Source organism: Pempheris klunzingeri, chromosome 5 (genome assembly GCF_042242105.1).
Source record: "Pempheris klunzingeri isolate RE-2024b chromosome 5, fPemKlu1.hap1, whole genome shotgun sequence".
NCBI classification, from domain to species: domain Eukaryota; kingdom Metazoa; phylum Chordata; class Actinopteri; order Acropomatiformes; family Pempheridae; genus Pempheris; species Pempheris klunzingeri.
This window is the reverse complement of record NC_092016.1, coordinates 4,814,186-4,834,627: the sequence shown is the minus strand read 5'-3', so window position 1 is coordinate 4,834,627 and position 20,442 is coordinate 4,814,186. Positions and strand designations below refer to the sequence as shown.

General features: G+C 40.9%; 2 protein-coding genes across 2 annotated transcripts in view; both read left to right on the top strand.

Moving 5' to 3' along the window:
* Nucleotides 1-6,526, top strand: part of kif21a (kinesin family member 21A) — a 50,350-nt gene extending 43,824 nt beyond the window's left edge. Inside the window, exons 29-35 of the mRNA XM_070830581.1 lie at nucleotides 189-325; nucleotides 884-1,058; nucleotides 1,709-1,873; nucleotides 3,466-3,583; nucleotides 3,988-4,158; nucleotides 4,739-4,938; nucleotides 5,504-6,526. Of these exons, the coding sequence (XP_070686682.1) occupies nucleotides 189-325; nucleotides 884-1,058; nucleotides 1,709-1,873; nucleotides 3,466-3,583; nucleotides 3,988-4,158; nucleotides 4,739-4,938; nucleotides 5,504-5,594 (1,057 nt within the window). The 3' untranslated portion in view covers nucleotides 5,595-6,526. The remainder of the gene's footprint in view (nucleotides 1-188; nucleotides 326-883; nucleotides 1,059-1,708; nucleotides 1,874-3,465; nucleotides 3,584-3,987; nucleotides 4,159-4,738; nucleotides 4,939-5,503) is intronic.
* A 12,274-nt stretch (nucleotides 6,527-18,800) lies between these two features.
* LOC139201113 (copine-8-like) overlaps nucleotides 18,801-20,442 on the top strand; it is a 58,106-nt gene continuing 56,464 nt past the window's right edge. The window contains exon 1 of the mRNA XM_070830349.1: nucleotides 18,801-18,883. Coding sequence (XP_070686450.1) covers nucleotides 18,801-18,883 — 83 coding nt within the window. The remainder of the gene's footprint in view (nucleotides 18,884-20,442) is intronic.

Genomic DNA, 20,442 nt, shown 5'->3' with positions numbered 1-20,442 from the left:
TGGACTGTTACTGTCATCTATTTCTATTTTTGGTTCGCAGCATCGTGCTAATCAGCCACGAGAGCTGCATGCTGTGCATGACTCTGGTTGTGTGGGTGGGATTTATAACACTTTTGCTGCTCTCAGATGATTTGACGGTGTTCTGTCCACGCTGCACCTATTGATGATGATATATGTGTGTTTTCCAGGGGTGTCATTAACCCGGTGCCATCCACTAAGAGCAGTCGGTCGGCGACGTTACAGTGTGTCCATGTGGCAGAGGGACACAGTAAAGCTGTTCTCTGTGTCGACTGCACTGATGACCTTCTCTTCACCGGATCCAAAGGTTAATATCCACAATCATCCCTCCCTCCACCCTTCCCTCACCTCTTCACCACCTCATTCCTCCATGCCTCTCATCCGTATTCCCCGCATGTCATCTTGTTACGGCACTGGCAATTTATTACACTTTGACATGCTTTTATGCTGTCATATAACAGCAAATAAAACCTGACAGGGATTAATTAAGATTGTCATGTGCACAGTATGTGGATAAATGAGTGGATGAAATAAAATGACATTCTACATGCAGGAAACCAATTTAATGAAGGAGCTTTTTATGCTAATAAATGGAGGTAAATTTATTGGCAATCAACTAGATTGAAAAGCTAATTTAGCCCCATAGAGCTTCTTGTTTTTAGGAGATAAAGCAAGTGCTCTTTCTGACTTAAATATTTGGTTTTATGATCATTGACAGAGTGTTTCTGTTGTATGCATCGTGACGACATGAATCTCCTGTCAGTCCTGATCCTGAGCTGCACTTTCATGCTCAAGTTTTGATACCATCTTCTCACCCAACGTGATAAATGATGACGGAGCTGACCGACTGTGTGTCCTCCTGCAGACCGCACCTGTAAGGTGTGGAATCTGGTGACGGGTCAGGAGATAATGTCCCTGGCTGGTCACCCCAACAACGTGGTGTCGGTCCGCTACAGCTCCAGTTTGGTCTTCACCGTCTCCACCTCCTACATCAAAGTCTGGGACATCCGGGACTCGGCCAAGTGCATCCGAGCACTAACGTGAGTGTGATTGCGTAGCTGGTTGTGTCCATCCTGGTGCTTGTTGCCTTATCTTCAGCAAAACTTGTGTGTTTTGGCTTTAGTTCCTTCACATACAAATTGACAAGCTCTTTTGGAAATACTAGAGATAAAGAAGGAGCTTTTTCTGTCAAAAACACCTAAAAATACACTTTTTTTTTACCTGTTATTCTTCATGGATTCTCCACTTACTGTACATGTGGTAGAACTTGTATTTGAAATCATGGATTCTGCATTCCTGTCATTTTATACACTTTATCATTCATGATTTCCAAAGATTATATATGTAGAACATTAGGCCCAGAATGAGTTTAAAAATGTATAACCCCTAAATTAAAATGTCAACAAAGCACTGAAGTTCATCATTATGCTTCAGCTCTGTCCGTCAGAAGGTGTTTAACATCTATCTGTAATGTGTGAACAGTTTTTAGTTATTTCATCAGGATTTCTTGACAAGATCACAAGCAAAGAATTTCACTAATGTCACCTCTTAACTAAAATATTTGGGGATTTCTCACCGTGAAGGTCTCCATGCCTACATGCTGTCTGGGTGGGAGCGGTAATGCAGCTGATTTTCTACACCTCTAATTACTCGATGCAGATTCATATACGTCTCATCTGCGTATCTTCAGGTCCTCTGGGCAGGTTAATGTTGGGGATGTGTGTGCGTCTAACACAAGCCGGACGGTCACCATCCCAGCAGGAGAGAACCAGATCAACCAGATCGCTCTCAACCCCAACGGGACGGTTCTGTACGCCGCCGCCGGAAACTCAGTGCGAGTCTGGGATCTGCGAAGGTAAACAGACGGACTGAGTTTAACCTCCAAGTCTGAACAGTGATACAACACATGGGCTTTTTTAGGGCTTTGAACCATGTGGTCAGTGTGGCCCAACACTTTCATCTATAGTGAAATTACTCTTGGATGGATTGTCATGAAGTTCATTTAATCATCATAGCTGGAGTTGGTGGTAACCCAATTTTTTTTATGTAGCACTGCCAATAGGTCAGATTTTATTTACTTGTCCAACATTTTGGGTTCATGACGTATGACTCTAAAACTTTATGGTCAGTCAGTCTCAACTGTACTTTAGCTGAATGAGAAGATGCCAAAATATTGATGGAAAACTATGAAGCTTTTGAAAAGTTTCAAAATCATCAATATTTCTATTTTTCTAGTGTTGCTGATTTCTTTTTTATAGTTGATATAAACTAGCATTTTTACTGGAGGAAAATGTCAGCGCAAAGAAACTGAACATATCTGGATCGTGTATTTTAAATCCTGTCCTCAATGCAACAACGCTCGCCGTCTGATTATCGTCCTCTGAGTTTTAACTTTGCTCACTCTAATGCCGCTACAACATTTTCAGATGTGTAACTCACACAGTGAGCTCATTCAAAGCCTAATTTCTGTTTTTTAACACTTGAAAGTTGGGATTCAATGTGACACCTGACGGGTATCCAACCCAAAGCTGTCATCCATCACTGACAGCCAGTCAGTAAAGGCTGTGATGAATTGCCTCTTTGTTCCTCCTAGAGTCAAAACAGTTGACAGCAGAGATTCTGGTTGATTAAAATACCTTTGAATCAAAATGATTGAAGAGATTGAATGCTCTGAACTCAATTCATAAACTTTGTTTACCCACATGACACTTTTCAACATGAGTGAATTATTAATGAGGTAAATCTGAAACAGTGTTGGCAGTGTTGTCCTATAAAACACAAAAACTAATTTCTGGGCGACTGGGTGTTAAATTATTGACTCTAAAGGCAAAAACTGAATTTTTCATGCATCTTCTTTCAGACTAGGAGAAAGAAAACCTCCAAAGTTCACATTTATCTGTTTATTTAACTACTTTTTGTCTATTTGTGTCTGTAGATTTCCACCTAAATTAAAAGCTGTTTTCTCAGAATGAGACTTCAGTAGCACTAATATACAAACCAAACCAAAGTTTTATTCCTATCCATGACCTGAAGGTTTTTACAGATAGGTTTGTTCATACAGAAGATATTATTCCTAAAAACATGGTGAAATCTGTTTTTTTTTTTTAGCTGTGTGGGAAAGTATTTTCTGATTTATGTAGTGATTTAAAAAGATGTCCAAAAATCCCTTTTGCTCAATATATAAATATATAAAATATATAAATATATCAACAAAATGAAACAACATTTTTGAACCAACATATATTCAGATTTGTGTTCCGTAAATGTATGGACATTAGTGTATATTTAATTAGACAATGCATAATTTGCATATTTAAGTGTGATACAATTAGTAATTGTCTCAACATAAGTAATCAAATGGGGAAGTTTAATGGTGATATCTGTTAGTTAAAATGTTTACCCTGCTCACATTTAGTGCTTTTTTTAAATGTTTTGTCTCTTTGTCAGATTTGCATCCACAGGAAAACTGACTGGTCACCTCGGCCCAGTAATGTGTCTGACTGTGGATCAGTCCGGAAACAACCAAGACCTGGTGATCACCGGGTCCAAGGACCATTATATCAAGGTCTGTTTCCAGTGATCCATCACCTCTTTATGTCCTGTATTTACCGCGGTGCCTTCTCACTATGTTTTTATTAAGATTAGACATCAGTACAATACAAGGACTGTGGACACTTTTACAATAAGATAAGATAAGATATTCCTTTATTAGTCTCACGACGGGGAAGTTTAGGAGGAGATATAAAAAAAATATGTACAGTTAATAGGGAGGAAGTGTAAAACATACATAGGGGTGATATAAAAAAAGAAGGGGGAGATATTAAAAAGTATTGGTGTGCATTACAGTGTGGTTACTGTCAGTTTTGGTGCAGTGTGGTCCACAGGGAGCAGTGCTGGTTGTAGATAAGGACTCAGCAGAGCAGTGTAACGGTACCACACCTTTAACATGCAGCGCTCTGGCTGTTGCAGCTCTTTGATGTGACTGAAGGCTCTCTGGGGAGCATCGGCCCGACACACAACTTTGAACCGCCCCATTACGACGGAATCGAGTCACTGGTGGTGCAGGGGGACATTTTGTTCAGTGGCTCTCGAGACAACGGCATCAAAAAGTGGGACCTGGACCGCAAAGACTTGCTGCAGGTACTGGATGAGTGAGGTGGTAGATTTATGGATGAATTACAACGACCGACTAAAGTATCTGGTATCTGGTTTGATGCACAGATTAGCGTTCCTGGCTGAGGCATGGTGGCTTTATGTTTAAAACAACTAGGCTGTTCAAAGTGCTTTACTGAACACAGGAAGAGGCAATAAAGCAAGATATAAAAGGTGCACAAAGAAATGTAAAAGAGGAGTTTAGGAAATCAAATCAAATCCAATAAAAGAATAGAAAGAGATGAATAACACACATTTCATGCACTAAACAAACTGAACCGAAGGTATTGTATTATAAATGTAATAGTTTTACCATTTTTTGTGCCTAACATACAGTTTTCCACCATGAAAACAATTCAGTATCCCCTGAAACAGACTCCTTCATATATATCTCGACATGGAAATCTTTTACAGTTTACCCAAAGACTGGGAGAAGGAACCAATCAATAGTGATTAGTACAAATCTTGAGCGACCTGTTTATTTGACAATGAGAGCACCAGTCTCCTGATCAGTACGTTACCGTCATTCTAATTCAACGTTACAACCTTCAATCCGTCTTTCTAACAGCAAGTCCCGAACGCCCACCGCGACTGGGTCTGTGCTCTGGGCGTCGTCCCCGGGTCTCCGGCCCTGCTGAGCGGCTGCAGAGGTGGGGTGCTCAAGCTGTGGCACACGGACACGCTGGGGACTCTGGGGGAGCTGAAGGGTCACGAGAGCCCCATCAACAGCATCTCGACCAACAGCAGCCACCTGTTCACCGCCTCCGAGTGAGTCTCACACCGACCAAACACACCCTCTCTGTCTTCATGTTCCAGCGTCCCTGCTCTGGCTTTCATTTGGTTTTAGCGCACATGGTGCTTTTCTATTAGTGAGTGATAATTGTAGCTCGAAACAAGCACTGACGCATTGCTGATAATGAAACATCAGTGGTGTGGCAGGAAATCACTGTAAAACTGCTGAATCACTGTTAAATCGTCACTCAAACGGGACACGAAGACGAGCGTTCGACGTGAGAGATGGTTCAGACTGAGATATGCTTGTTGGAAACGGGCTCTGCCTGGATTTGGGTGTTTAGAGAAGCAGTGGAGCCACACACGCCCCTCTTCCTGACCTTGTTTTCATGGGAATATCTAGGCTAGTGAAGGGGGGGGGGGCAAGCTAACGCGTGTCAGCTCCCTCTGAGTGTTTATTTATTCATTAAATAGTCTGGAAGATTATGTAACATGAATCCAACCGCCGTGCTGTCTTTGTGCTATCTCTATTTGGATCATGTTCATCATTTTCTGCCTTTTTTTTCGCTGTTTGTTAATGTTTCGTCTTCCTGTCTTCCAGTGACCGGACCGTGAAGATCTGGCGTGCTCGCGGTGGACTGGACAGCACCTTAGAGGCGACTGACAATGTGGACGAGGTGGTCAGTAACTGAGCACAGCACCCGCCTGCTGGTTTTGACTCTGGAAGGACACTAACGGCGTCTTTCGATGCCGCTTCCCTGCACTTTGACCCTTAACTTCTCAAGCCCACTGCTGACCCCTGAAACACACACCTTCCATGCCATGTACCGTTACGACTGAGCCAACAGGAAAGTAATCTCATCTTGACAGAAACCACCACAGCGATTCTTTTCCTAGACTCTGTTCGCTCAGAGGATCTAATCAGTTTTAGTTCACTGTATTGTTAATGACTCTTTCCAAGCATATACTCGTCCTTTTCTCTTCTTTGCTGTAGACGATACGTCACCGTGGATCATTATAAGAACTCGTACTCACAAGACATTTATGTAGGACTTTAACACGACACACACTCATAGAAAATATCTCTGCGGCTCAGCTCTGTCCAGCGCAGCGCCACGATAAAGTGCACCTGCAGACACACGATTACCCAGGAACAGGGTAGCGGTGTGTTTTGTTAGATTGCGAAAAAATAGTCAAGAAGCTGAGTCTCCGAGGAGAAAAGGGCGGCAGAGCTAACGGGTTGGTAGCTGGTCTTCGCAACCCAGTTCTCTGATCTCTTGGGATTGTTGAGATTGTTTCTCTGCACTCGAAGCAGAACCAATGTCCCCCCCCCCGCTCCTTTTCCCGCCCAAGTAACAAAAGTGGCTTTACTGTGTGTGAAAAAGACAAATCACCGCTCCCCTTAACTTCCCTCTCCTGCTTTTGTGCTCCCCCCTTCTTCTACGTCTGCAGCTGTTCAAGACCAGCGACCAAAATTGTGCATTTTTCTCGTCTTTGCTGTTCTGCACTGCACTTGTGAACAGAATACACTGAAGTACCACTTAAAGCAAAAGTTTGACATTTTGGGTTTTGTTTGCTTTCTTGCTGTGAGTTTGATGAAAGCGCTCTCGTATCTGTCTGTTAAGTATAAGACAACACCTGATTAGGTCATCTGACTACCAGCACCTCTGAAACTCACTAATTAACATATTATATCTGGTTTGTTTAATCTGTATAAAAACCACACTGTAAAAATGTCAGACTGTTTTCTTTCCGCAACTCCATCTTTACACATTGGTGTTTGTATGGATTAAACAAACTAGTGAGGTTTGGAGGTTTGGAGGTGCTGCTAAAGCAGATTGTGTTACCTTCAGCCAGAGCCAGGCTAGCCATTTCCCCCTGCTTCCAGTCTAAGCTAAGCTAAGCTAAGCTAACTGCTGCTGGATGTAGCTGATATCCATCCTCTGTCATCCAACTCTCTGCCAGCATATTTCCCAAAATGTCGAACTATTCCTTTAAACTCTTGAGCACTTGTGAAAACAGACACAATTAACGTCTTTGAGAAACACTTAATCCTCCTTTAAATGTGAGCAGGTTCAGCGTTCAGGATATTCTACACTTGTTGTCCATGTTTGATCGTATGTAGAAACGCGTGTTCACTCTTCACATGTTGCATTTAGCTCTCACTGATCCCACACCGCTTCAGTTGTTGTCTAAGTCCCATGCTGCAAAGTCGTGCGCTCACCTGCTTCAACCCTATAAGAGGGCTTCTCGTCTCGTCATGGACTCCAGGTGAGGTCCACTCAGTACCGAGCTGTGTGTGTGTGTGTGTGTATATATATATATTTATACACACACACACACACACACACACACATATATATATGTAATAGTACCTTTTTAGTTTTTGGGACAGGGGAGGCGTTGAGACTGTGCCCATGTTGTGAGCCTAACCATGTCGACCCATGTCCTGATCCCTGCGGGGCCTTCCTGGAGACCCCTCGTGGTCTCCCCGATGTAACTGATCTGTCTGTTGCCATTGTGTGCTGTCAATTTTGAATGTTCAGTGAAGCAGCAGTTGTAGGCATTAATCGAGTACATATCTAATGTATGTAAAAAAAAAAAAAAAAAAAAAAAAAAATGTATTTAAAATCTGACTGAATGTTAGTTTTGTGGGACCACCGATCTGAACGCGGTCTCACACGAGAGCCGAGAGGACCAGGATTGGCAGGAAGACTGACGAGCAGTCTCATTTGGACGGAGCTCTTCCTCCAATGAGGTGGCAGGTTATGTTTAGTGGCCTACGGTTAGTTTTTTTTTTTTTTTTTTTCCTGTTCTGTTTGTTATGCTGTCCCTGTTCCACATATCCTGGGCGTTCCCCCTCTGGAGTTTTAGTAGCCATTCCCAAATGGCGGACTCTGTAGCGATTCTAATGTCAGATGCCTGGTGAGAATAAACGCCATCTGTCAAAAACAAACTGTGTGTGTGTGTGTGTGTGTGTGTGTTTTTTGGCTGTAGCAGCTATTTAAAGACGTTAGTTATGTTAATATATGCAGGTTGGTTTTGGACAGATTTGTAAAAATGACACATTTAAGTGCAGATATTAGTATTTCTGTCTGTTGTTCCCTTGCTTTTAGCCATCCAGCTTTTTAAGCAACAACATGTATGCATTTACAAGAGATGAGGAGAAAATCAACAAAGCATGGGAGCTGAGTGTCTAACCTTTCCTGAGAAACGGAAAATAATCTCTCTTACTGTGTCCATCTATTGTTTTGAGGCTCAGTGTGTTTTAGTTATTCCTTTTTACAGGTTGTTTTTTTTTAATGCTACTTCATTAATTTTAATCAAACACAATGTTGCTCTTCTTATGGATCTCATAACATAAAATAAATGTTTGTACATTAGTTTATTCATCTCCTGCTCTAATTCCCAGAGAAATGGTGAAAACGGACCACAAGATGGCAGTAGCAGCACCCAAAGGACTGACCGGGACAGGTGTAAGTGATCGCCAGAGCTGTCGACGTCCAAAAATACTTTCACTGACATTTTCGACATTTGGCTAAAAAGGGAAATGGCAGAACTTCTCGGATTCCTCCGCTGACAATCCCCAGGTTTACCAAAAGGAGGCCCCAAGGCAAAAATGAGCTGTAGGTCCCCGCTGACCACCACATGAGGTGCACAAATCTATATTCCCACCATGTAAATCGTGGCTCTACAAGTACGTTATAGAGGGTAGTCAGTGTGCTTAGTGCTGGGTTTTCTCAACAAATGTGCAGCATCATATTATTCAAACTGCCATAATGAATATGGAGCTGACTGGGCCCCTGGGAGCCTGGAGGATTTACTGCCAGCCTTACTGAAAACATGCTACCGCTAAAACAAATGTCTAATCTTAATATTGTCTTGGTTTCCACTCGTTATTTCATCTGTTGCAGAGTTTTAGTTTCATTATTATTACTGCACTGGTTAATATTTCATCATCACTTACAGGACAGTTCATTTACTGAAGAACTGTTCTTCATATTTCTACTCTGCTACATCTCAGACGGATGTATTGCACTTTTTACTCCACTTCATTTATCTGACAGCTTCAGTTACCTTCCAGATTTTATGAATTAAAAACAATGATTAGACTTTTTTCTGCTCAACTGAAGGATTAAGTCTTCCTGTACAGTTTTTCAGAAAACTCTCCTACTTGTGAGGAATAAAAACTATTTAAATCCCTCTTGGATTAGCTGCAAAATTCATTGTCACAAAGCTGAAAACAGGATGTTTTTCTGAGCTCATGAAAAGTTCACTTTTTGGACTCTTGAACTTCCCACAAGTCCAGGATTCAAACAAACAAGATCTTATAGACCATGATGCATTGCTGTGGATTAAACTACTCACCAATGTAATTAAAATTTAAAATGAGCACAAGCTTAAACATCCACAGCAGTAAAATGCAACATGCCCGTTACCGTAGCAGCAGTATTAACATGTACGTGTTAGTTTGATTTAAGCGAAGTTACCTTTATAACTTTATTACAAAATAAATGAAAACAAAACATTAATTAAATGTGAACTTTTACATTTGTTCTTTTGCACTTTAAAGGAAAAAGCTGTCCATCCTGTTACGGAGGCACTTAAATTCCTTTTAGCTGTAATGTTTACCTGCTTAAACTCACTATCAGGAGACCTTAGAGCCCACGAGTTTCACAGAAATCTGTTATGTGATCGATACTTTTAATATGCGGTGATGCACTGGTGAGTAGAACTATTGATCACTTTGGTATGGATCTGACCATCCCCAATGCTCCCTACAGTGTATAACGTACAACCACAACATAATTCATGATGATGATACACTCCTCACTAAAAGTTAGGGATATTCAGCTTTCAGGTGAAATTTCAGGATGAACCTAAAATGCATTCTAACCTTTCCAGGTGAACTTAATGTGACCTTCTCTAAACCTTTGAATGCACATGTCCAACTGTTCAGTGTCTCAGTACTTTCTGCACAAGTTGCTGTTCTCTAACAAGAAGCTTAACAGCAACATTCACAACAGGTTTGATCCATGAATCCACCAATACATTTCCTGCTTCAGTTAGAATTGGTATTTAAACAGTCCTCCTCATCATGCTGTTCACATTCTGACATCATGAGACCAAGACGACACCTAACAGTTGATCAGCAGCACCTCAACACTGGAGGCTTCAAACAGGAAGTCCTCAGACGGAGGTGTTCACTGAGCTTAGAGGGTCACAGAGTGTCATCAGGAGGTTGGAACAGTGATACAGAGACTGGAAGAGTCACAGAAAGGAGAGGAGTGGACGTCCTTTGGCCACGTCCCAATTTATTGAGACACTGAAACTGTTTTGTTGTGGTATACCCACCACTGTTGTTAGATTTTCTACAAATACATTGTTTAAGATGAAGAACTTACCATTGCATGCTTCTACTTAAATGCCCTACTTTCATGATATAATATCACTTTTTCCATTTTCCATATATTTCACCTGAAAGTTGAATATCCCTAACTTTTAGTGACTAGTGTAATTAACTTCCTCAGTGCCGTGTGCCCTCCAGCCAAGTCCAGTGAAACTCCACATCATTCATGTGGGAAGTCATTTACTAAGAGCCATGGATGGTATCAATAACACAATATTAAAGGGTATTTTCCCACTTTTCATTTATATCAAGACATGGAACATTTCTGTTTCTAAAATCATTAAAGTAAAGTTGAATCCAATGAACTGTGCTCCACTTTTCACACTAGTTTTATTATTTTATTTTAATTTGTGAGTGATACTTTCAGGGTTTTTGCTGTTACAGCCCGACTTTGTCTGTTTGCTGAAGTTACAGAGTTTCACTTTAAGCGCTTGTTAAACAAAAGCTCAGATAACTAATTGTGTTTGTTTTTATTTATAACACGTTTGGAGTCATAACTTTAGACATAATTCATAAGGTACGGTCGTATCAGCACTGCATTTACTGTGTACTTTACTTTACTGCTGCTTCACTACAGTTCAGAAGGACATTATTGTACTTTTTACTCCACAACATTAATCTGACAGCTGTAGTTTCAAGTGCTGATGATGATTTTATCTAAAATAATACAGATTAAAACACTTAATTAATAATTTAAACAAAAATATACAGTACATTGTTAAAAATGAATGCCATTAAACTTTTACAATGTTTCATTTAAATAACTATTTAAGGCTCAAAAGGATAAATCATCCAATATTTCACAAAAAACAAGACCACAAACAACATTTGAATACAAATGTGTTTTTTTTCTTTTCCTTCCAGCTCATTAATAATCCCACGCTCCATTAAATTTACCTTGTGACCCCCGCCCAAATACCACCGGCCCCCTGATGTCAGTGTTACTGAGGTTATGTTGGACTGAATTTACTACCCAGAACACTTAGGAAGTACTTTTCACTTTGTCCCGAGAGTCTACAGACACCAACTCTGAACCCCGGTGAAGTCTTTCTCCTTCCACTGCACACACTCTTCCCTCTTGTTCACCGTTACTGCTACTCTTGCTGACTTTTTCCACCAACACCAGACGTGTTCATGGGTCAGGAGCCTTTTTCTTTGATGTGTGTCTATTAATCCTCATTTAAAAAACGGCACCACCAGCTGTTTCACAAGATGCAGAGATGTGCACATTTTCACTGCAGCCCTGCTGCTCACTGCAGAGCAGATCTCCGCCCCTCCGAGAGAGATTTAGACCTGCCTCAGCACAAACTAGCTTTGAAAAGACCCTCTTACACTGAACAATGTGAAATCACACCAGGTGCTTTTTTACTCTGGGTGGGTTCCTTTCATAGAGAACTCTCATTAATGTGCTAATATTTGACTGCAATAAAGACGTCGTTACTATTGTTTTTGTGTATGAAGGCCATTCTAGTCAAGACTTTCTGTTGTGTACAGCTGCAAAAGTAAAAACACAAATTTGATTAAAATAATAATCCTGTAACCCCTTAAACTTGTATTTTTCCCTCAATTACCCCTTAAAGTAGAAATAAACTTTGCTGCAAAGATGAAGTCGATTACTTGGTAGATCATCAGAAAACATAGCAGTCAAACACTTTTGTAATTTTCCAAACCGAACTGCCAAAACATTTGCTGGTTTCAGCTTCTCAAACCTGAGAATTTGCTGCGTTATTTCATTCGTTTCTTACCTTCACGGAAAATGTCTTTATTACTTTACATCAAATTCAGTGTCTTTGGGTTCTTGGAAATTGTGATGGGTATTTTTTAATCAGTGGATTAGATTTGACCTTGTTACGGTACCTTTAATGCTGACTGCTGCTATTTTCTGAACAAACTACATTAACCAGGTGTCGGTGTGTCGGTCAGTATTCTGGTGTGCGCTGGAGTATTGATTTTTTTGGTCTACTCTGGTTTACCCTGCACCAGCTGGCGCCCAGGAGAGAAGCACTGCTGTGCAACGGGGTGTCTTCAGCTTTTTTAAACACTATACTCAGAGTCTCTGGAAAGTTCGGGATCTTAATTAGAGTTTAAAATAAAGTTCAGTGGGCTTGAACAATGCTCACCTGCACAACACGACTTTGTAATAATGGATCCAGCAGTGGGTCGGACAGGGTTGAGGAGGTTAATACATTTTAGAGAAACTTTATACATCTATCAAAGCAAGACTGTGTGTCTCTCTGGCAAATTAAGAGAGAGGGAGATTGCGGAGACAGTAATTAGGAGCAGACAGTCAGAGCTGCTTCACACCGATAACTTGAAATCTATTTGGCATTGAGGCATGGATATAATACAGTTCTGTCGGTCCAGATACACCGGCAGCTTAAAGCTAACAGAATAAACCCAAAGTCAAGTCATGCAAGTATTCTGATTAAAGTCAAACAACGTCCTCTACTGAAGCTTCAGATGCAATATTAAAGGATGGATAGAATAAGCAAAAAGAAACAAATAAAGCTTTCAAGGATTTTTGTCTTCAAATCAAAGTGTAGTTCTAAATGACTAATGATTTCGTGGCCGATATAGATCAGCAAAGACCTAATGACAAAAGTCAGGAAGACGATAAAACTACTTTGGAGGAAGTACAAGTGATGATAAAACAGTTCCCAGTAATAAAGCTCATTTATGGCACAACTACACCGAGGAGTCTGACCAAGCCGTCTCTAAATCACAACCCCTTCCTTATTACCAATGATCACACTCAACACCTCTCCTGGGTCGGTCCCTCAGCTGCTGGATGGAGCTAATATTGCACTTGTACTGAATGTAAAGGCTGAGATCATTTAGAGCCCTGGTCATCGCTCCCAGCAGATCTAAACAGATTGATGCCAGTGGCTCCTTAAGGCCGAGCTAAATGCTAATGGCAGCATGAGATAAGACAAGATGAGACCTTTATTTGTCACATACACAGTTCTACACAGTATGATAAGGTTTTAGAGCCAATACAGCTGTGGTTGTGTTTTAGAACGACAAATAAAAAAAAGTTTAGATGTTGATTATTAACTTTAGTTAGTTAAAAGCCCAACACACCTAATCCAGCACACCGTGTACTTGTCAACAACTGCAATCTGCTAAGAAACAAGTCATTAAATGTGTGAAGCTGACAGTTTTTGCACTCAAATGTCAGCATGAAGAAGATATTTAAATTCTTTTCACAAGCGAAGGTGCTTCCAGCACTCGTGTGCTCATTTTCTCTGAGGTGTTTTACCTGGATAAGAGTCTCAGAGGGAAACGAGTCTGCGATGCAGCCGCAGGAGAGCAACACCACGACAAGACGGAATAAAGTCACTTCAGTTACCCATTCATTTTTTCCTGATGTCTTAGAGGAAAATGTCCGAGTTGGATCACCTTGGGGTTGTTTTGATGTTGTGCAAATAACCAGGTGCTGAATTCAGGTGGGCTGCTGGGTAACTATCATCATTTTAGCCAGAAAATTACACTCAAATTGTGGAAATCACATTGAGTTCAGTTTCAGCTCTGTGACAGAAACATTTGATACAGGACGGAGAGGCCTGATGTAGCTTACGTAGTAGTTACTAATGTTCTCATGCACTTACACTACATGAGGAAAGTATGTGGACACCACCGTCTATAAACCTTTTCATGGTTCTGTACCTTCACGTCCAATTAAGGCAAATCTTTATTCTACAGGACGCAGTGATATTGAGACAGTAGAGTTCTTCCAACTTTGTGACAACAGTTTGTGGAGGATCCTTTCCTGTTTCAACATGATAGCCGAGCCCTGACCTCAATCCCATCCAGCACCTTTGGGATGACCTGGGACGCTGGCGGAGAGCCCAGCCTTATCGCCCGGCATCAGTGTTGGACCTCACTGGCGCTCTCGTGGCTGAATGGGAGCAAATCCCTGCAGTCAGACTCTTTTTTGAAAACCTGAAACCAGAAGGTTGGAGCCTGTTATGATAGCAGATGGATGCCTGTGGTTTTGGAATGAGTTTAATTTTCAAGCGTCCACATACTTACTCATGTGTATTTGGCCATGTAATATATTGGTTTATTTATAGAGTTTGTTAAATATATAAAGAAGAAGAAACCTGAGGTTATATATAATGAAAATATAAAGACTAGTTAACCTGCCCTTACTTTAACTTACAATCTTAAACATACCATGAAATCAAATATCTAAATTCATCACTGAGTGGACTATTCAGTATGTCATTATCCCAAACATGAGGGTCGTGGTCCCTCCAGAGGTCACAAAATAAATGTGAGGGCACACAGGATGAAAGATAAGATCATCTTCTAGCTTTTGGCCACGACTCTAACGATGGCTCTGACTGTTGGTCGGTTCACCTCTTTGGTCCAGACAGAAACATCATGAAGTCTGGTGCAGACGTTCATGTTCACCAGAGGATAAAACCCAGAAACGATCCCCTGACGTTTCCTTTAGTACGACCATGAGGTTGACATATTTGCTGTTGCGTGGTCTTGCCATGAAATGTGTTCCTCTTCCCTTCAGCATAATTTGTAATAACTTTGGTGAATTTTCCTGTAATGCCGCCATCGGTTCAAAACTTGAGAGCAAAGACCTTCAGAGCGAACGATGTTCCCATCAGGCTCAGCTGGAGTTTAGTGTTTAACGCTAATTAGCAAATGTTTACATGCCAACACGCTAAACTCAGATGGTAAACAGTCAACTCACATTTGGATTTAAACACCACTCTGCCTACGTACAGCCTCACAGAGCTGCTAGCGGGGCGGTGAACTCTTTTTTTTTTCCGTTTTGGGGTGATACCAGATTGTTTTACCTTTCAGGCCTCTAGAAATTATTCAAATAAAACAATGAGAGGAGGGAAAAATCACTTAGTCAGACATTCCCCTACAGCCCTGTCAGATGAGCTCAAGCACTCCTGCATAGACACCAACAAATGTGCTCATTTGATTTTATCACAGACATGATCTCATTAGCAGCATTTTTTCATACAGTTAAAGCCAAACGATTACAGAGCATAACATGTAACTGCACCGGTGCTCCCCCGTCTCTCTCTCCAACTCTCTCTTCGCTGTCAGTTGTCCAATAAAGGAGAAAAATTGTCTGAAATGAGAGGTTGGTTAAGTCAAGTTCATAATTTATTAATACTAATATTGCTAGTGGCAGAAACTAGACATTTGAGCCATTTATACACAACTGTATATTCATTATTTTGAGCTCTTTAGATATCTGTTTGCTTTCCAAGTATTGTTCACGCACTCAGGTTACAGCTGATTAATTAAATATATAGATGTAGTTATGTCTTATTATCTAATTGTCATTTCATCCGTGCATCCATCATCTATACCGCTTCTCCTTCAGGGTCGCAGGGGAGCTGGATCCAATCCCAGCTGACTCTGGGCAAATGGTTCACCTTGGACCGCTCACCAGTCAGTCACAGAGCCGACACGTAGACACAGACAGACACTCACACTCACACTCACGCCTCCGTCGCTACACCGTATAATGTATAATATTATTATACCCTCCAGCAGGCGCTTCAGGAGCCTCCGAACCAGGACCACCAGACTGAGGAACAGCTTTTTCCCCAGAGCTGTCTCCCTACTGAACTCTGCCCCCCACTGACCCCCCTGCCCCGACACATCACCATACTGTCCTCTGTAAATATAGTATTTAAATCTAGGTAGTATGTATATCACCTCAACCTGTATACACCTGTGTTATATGTACATTCCATTCTCAGTCTAATCCGTATATTATATTTATATTTATACCTGTAGTTACTAGCACACACGTTCATAGCACTAATCTGTATATAGCATCTGTAAACACCCTTCTGTATATTCTGTACATACCCTTTATATATTTCTGCACTTGCTACAAATTGCACTTCTGGTTAGATGCCAAACTGCATTTCATTGCCTTGTACTGTACAGGTGTAATGACAATAAAGTTGAATCTAATATTCCCATGTACCCAATGCACAGGCACCCCAACTGCTCCACAGCACTATAAGAGGAGGCTAACCATTTTGATCTCTCGCAAGGGCTGGAAAAAGCAGCAAATCCCCACAGAAAACACAAGTGAACAGGTGTTTGACCTGCAGGATGAACTTTCTGTCTACTTCTTCACACTAACTGGAGCTGACACACATATTCCCATTTTTAGCTCCCACTTTCATGCTGGACTGGTTAATTGAGTTTGTTTTGCTCAGGTGGTCGTTGTTATCCGGCTCCAGCGGAGACACTTTCCTGTCCAATCACAATGCCATCAGCTCGGCATGACCTACCTTTCAGGTCTGACGCCGCCTCAGCTCGTGTGACGCACCTTTACGACTTGAGTGAGCTGAGAATGAAGTGTGCTGTAAAACCTGCAGGTTTGCAGAATAGTAATAATTAATGTGCAGCCTGATTACAGTAATCCATAACTACTTTTGCTTGACACGGCACAGCTTAAATCATTTGAAAATTAACATTGTTTGTTAATGTTTGTTGGTGTATTGGAGTCTCACTGTGGGGTTTATTGCTTTTCAATTATATTCCAAACACAGATAATTGCATTTTCTCCGCCCCACGAGGATAACTCAGCTGGCTCTCCGGTGAACGGTGAGTTATATTTGGATGGAGGAAAAGCCAACCTCCTGTTTTCATTGCAAGTTTCCATCTCAATTACTTTAATACTTTAAAAGTTGGTTGTAAGGAAAATTAGTGTCAACCTCATCTACATGATTAGAGAAGTTCAGAACATTTGTGCAAGCAAGTTATTAGATAACAGAACAGCCTCTGCGTAACAGCAAAGTCTCATTTATGTTAAAAAGGAGGAAGTAATTGTATTGACTTGTTTTGATTCCCTGGAGGTTTACCATAATCTTAACCCTAACCTTTACCTGCCCAAACCCATTTCTTAAAGACATTTTAACCCAAAAAAATACATGTTTAATCTTCTAGGGACCAGTTTTCTGACCCTATACTGTCCACAACACAAATCCAAACACAAACATCTCGCTTATATTTTGAAAATGTCACTCTCGTGGACATATTACCTTATGTAGCCTCCGATCTATTCCTCATATCTAACCCCAGCTCAACCAATCCTAACTTTACATTTGACTTCATAGGTGTTCCAACTTGTCCCACCACCAGGTAAAGCTGTAACAACAAAAGTGAGGTATTAAAAATTGACATACCACAAAATAGAGTTTATAACGCCTGTGTCAACACTTCATCATCACACTCATCATCGGCTTGAATGCTGTTTTACTGTTTTACTGTCTTTATGCCAGACTGCAACTTTCGTGACTTGCAAAATTGGCAACATTATGTATATGATTCATGGCACAAATCAAATGGGAAATTATTTGTGTGGACTTTACACCAACAGGATGCTAAACTAAGACCAGAAGCCAAAATATTTGTTATACATGTTTAATGTCACCCAGGTTTAATGCTTCTGCATGCCAGACTGGTCACTTCTTAGCGCGCTAACATTAGCATGTTTAGCTAATCCTAACCTTCAGTCTCTCTAGATTATCATTTACCAGCAATTTTTGGAAAAATCCAAAAGGTTTATTTAAAAACACTTCACACACAAATCATTGTTCTGAAATTAATATATATAAAAATATGATTTAAAAACTCACAACTTGTAGTCGCCTCAAAACAAAGATGGCCGCCTTCCAGAAGAGACTCAACTTGGGAAACACCTTAAAGGTCTGTTTTGCTATTTTTTAACCCTGACACATTACGGTTAGCTGATGAAATATTGTTATATTAGAAGGTTTTTTTTTTTTACAGATTCTGGAAATACCGTGAAATACTGACTATCTTTTAGACAAACTGATTGTTAGCTATTTTTAGCTAATACAGCTAATATGCTAATTCAGCCTCACAGAGTTGCTAGCATGATGTATAATTATGTTTTTTTTTCTGCCTTTTCAGTCGATTTTAACTTAAAATGTCACCGCCGAATTATCACCCAAACTACACACGACCATTTTAACCCATTATCCACACAAAACAATTTAATCTCCAGAGCCGAAACCTTAAATTGTATCTAAACCCAATCACATTCTGAACCCTTGACTCATTTCTTAAGAAGAGGCGAAAGTATATTTTGTGTTCAAGCTGTTTGGTCCTTACCAGTAAATACTGTACACTCCCACTTGTGCATGCCTCTCTCTCCGTGTGTGTATGTGTGTTTCTTCCCTCCCCTTTACGCTGTCCTCTCTCCTCCGGAGCACCGAGGCGCACAAAGACGCGACTCCAGCGCGCTGCAGCTCCGCGTCCGCGTTTCTCCATCCCCTTCGCATCGCGCTTCCACAAACAAAACGGCTTCTTGTCTCCTCTTTGCGGAGGTTTCCTGCCTATTATTAATTCCCACCCTCCTTTTTTTTTTTTTTTAACCCCCCTGCTCTTCTCTGGGCTCCTCTCATGCCGCCGCTAAGGCGCTGGATACCGGGCGATTTGTGATCAACCAAGCAGCAGCTCCATGAAGATGGCGTGTATTGGGGACGCGGACCCTTTCACCGCTGCCATACCTGCCACCAAAGTTGAACTCACGGTTTCTTGTAGGTGAGTAAGAAATGCTGCTGGTTTCCCACACACTTTACTGCTGTCACAGATACATAGTACACATTCATGTGCGTGAAATTGTTCTGCAATGTGATATTTGACACTTGACAGTGAGCAAGTGTGGGTCTGTGAGATGGATGCATGAAATAAAGGCACTACAAACTCCATTCTGGGCAAAAGTACAGTTTATTATAATTGATTTGAGCCTAAAATGCATCATTTTAAGGGTCAGTTTTCTGTTTGTATCACAGCAGTGGAAGTTGACTGATATTATAGGGACTTTAAATGGGATTGGGAGGGAAATGCAGCTGATTTTGTGCCGTTGGCAGCAGTTTGCCTTTGGAGGATCGCCAGATGGAGGTCAGAGTTGACATGTCTTTACTGTATTGTCTCCTCTCAGAGCTCTCATACAGCTGCCACATGCAGAGCTGTGGGAATTTATGCTTTTAACACAGCAAATAGCCACCTTTCGTGCCTGGTAATAATGCAGCATTGCTCAAATTCATATTTTATTTAAGGTTTTTTGTGCTTGGAGGGTAAATGAAGCATGCGGGGACTGTGTTTGGTTCAGATTTTGTCAGTTTTATCACCGAGGTATCCTCCTCTCCGCTCTCTTCTTACTGTAGCTCTAATAGTAGAGATAGTAGAGGAGTGTACTGTAGATGGAGATAGATTGTAAGGGGTTGGGAGGGAGTCCGAGGGACGGAGGCTCGCCTACATTATAGTCACCTTTAATCACATCTTATTTATTCATTTGAAAATATTTCTCCATCCTAATTCCTGGGTGTATGTCAGTCTCTGTACTTCTGTCCTGATCGTTGTATCTGTCTATTTTAGAACTGTGACACTCTGTCAATGAATCAACTAGTCGATCCATCCAGAAAATTACTCAGTGACTTTTTCGATTCTTTTTGAGACGATTGAAAGTTTCAGTACATTTTGAATCAAACAGACTAATAATCTCCGGTTTCAGCTTCTCAAACGTGCTGCTTTTCTCTCACATTCCCCAAAATCTTCCTTAAGTGTTGAAATCTGGTGGTGATTCATACCATGTTCATCACGCTAGAGTTGATAATTGACAGAAACTATAACAGCAACACATTTAATGATTGATTAAGTCATAAAGCCAAATGTTGATTTGGCACTGGGCTCTTCTTGTTGGGTTTCTGTGATGGTAAATCATCGCTGAAAGTTTATTTTTCGCCCGGAAACAGTTCTCAGAAGAGTCTCACCACAAGGTCCTTATCGTAGGTGTTCTGGAGCGTTAGATCACAACTCATGGCCTGTTTCAGCAGATGGAGTTTGCCCAGTTGCCCAGTTGTCATGGAACTGTATTGCTATTTTGAGCACTTTAAGCTCCTCTTGACGATGTTGGCTTAGAAAGCTGAGACTGAAATTTCATTCCTCGGAGATCTAAAATTAATATCTTTGGGTTATGGACTGTTGATTGGAGAAAAATAATCAATGGGAACGCTTCAAATAGCCATTTGTGGAACTGTGTTAATGACTTTACTGTTTTGATATTATTTCATAGATAAAACGATTAGTGAGGAAAAGAA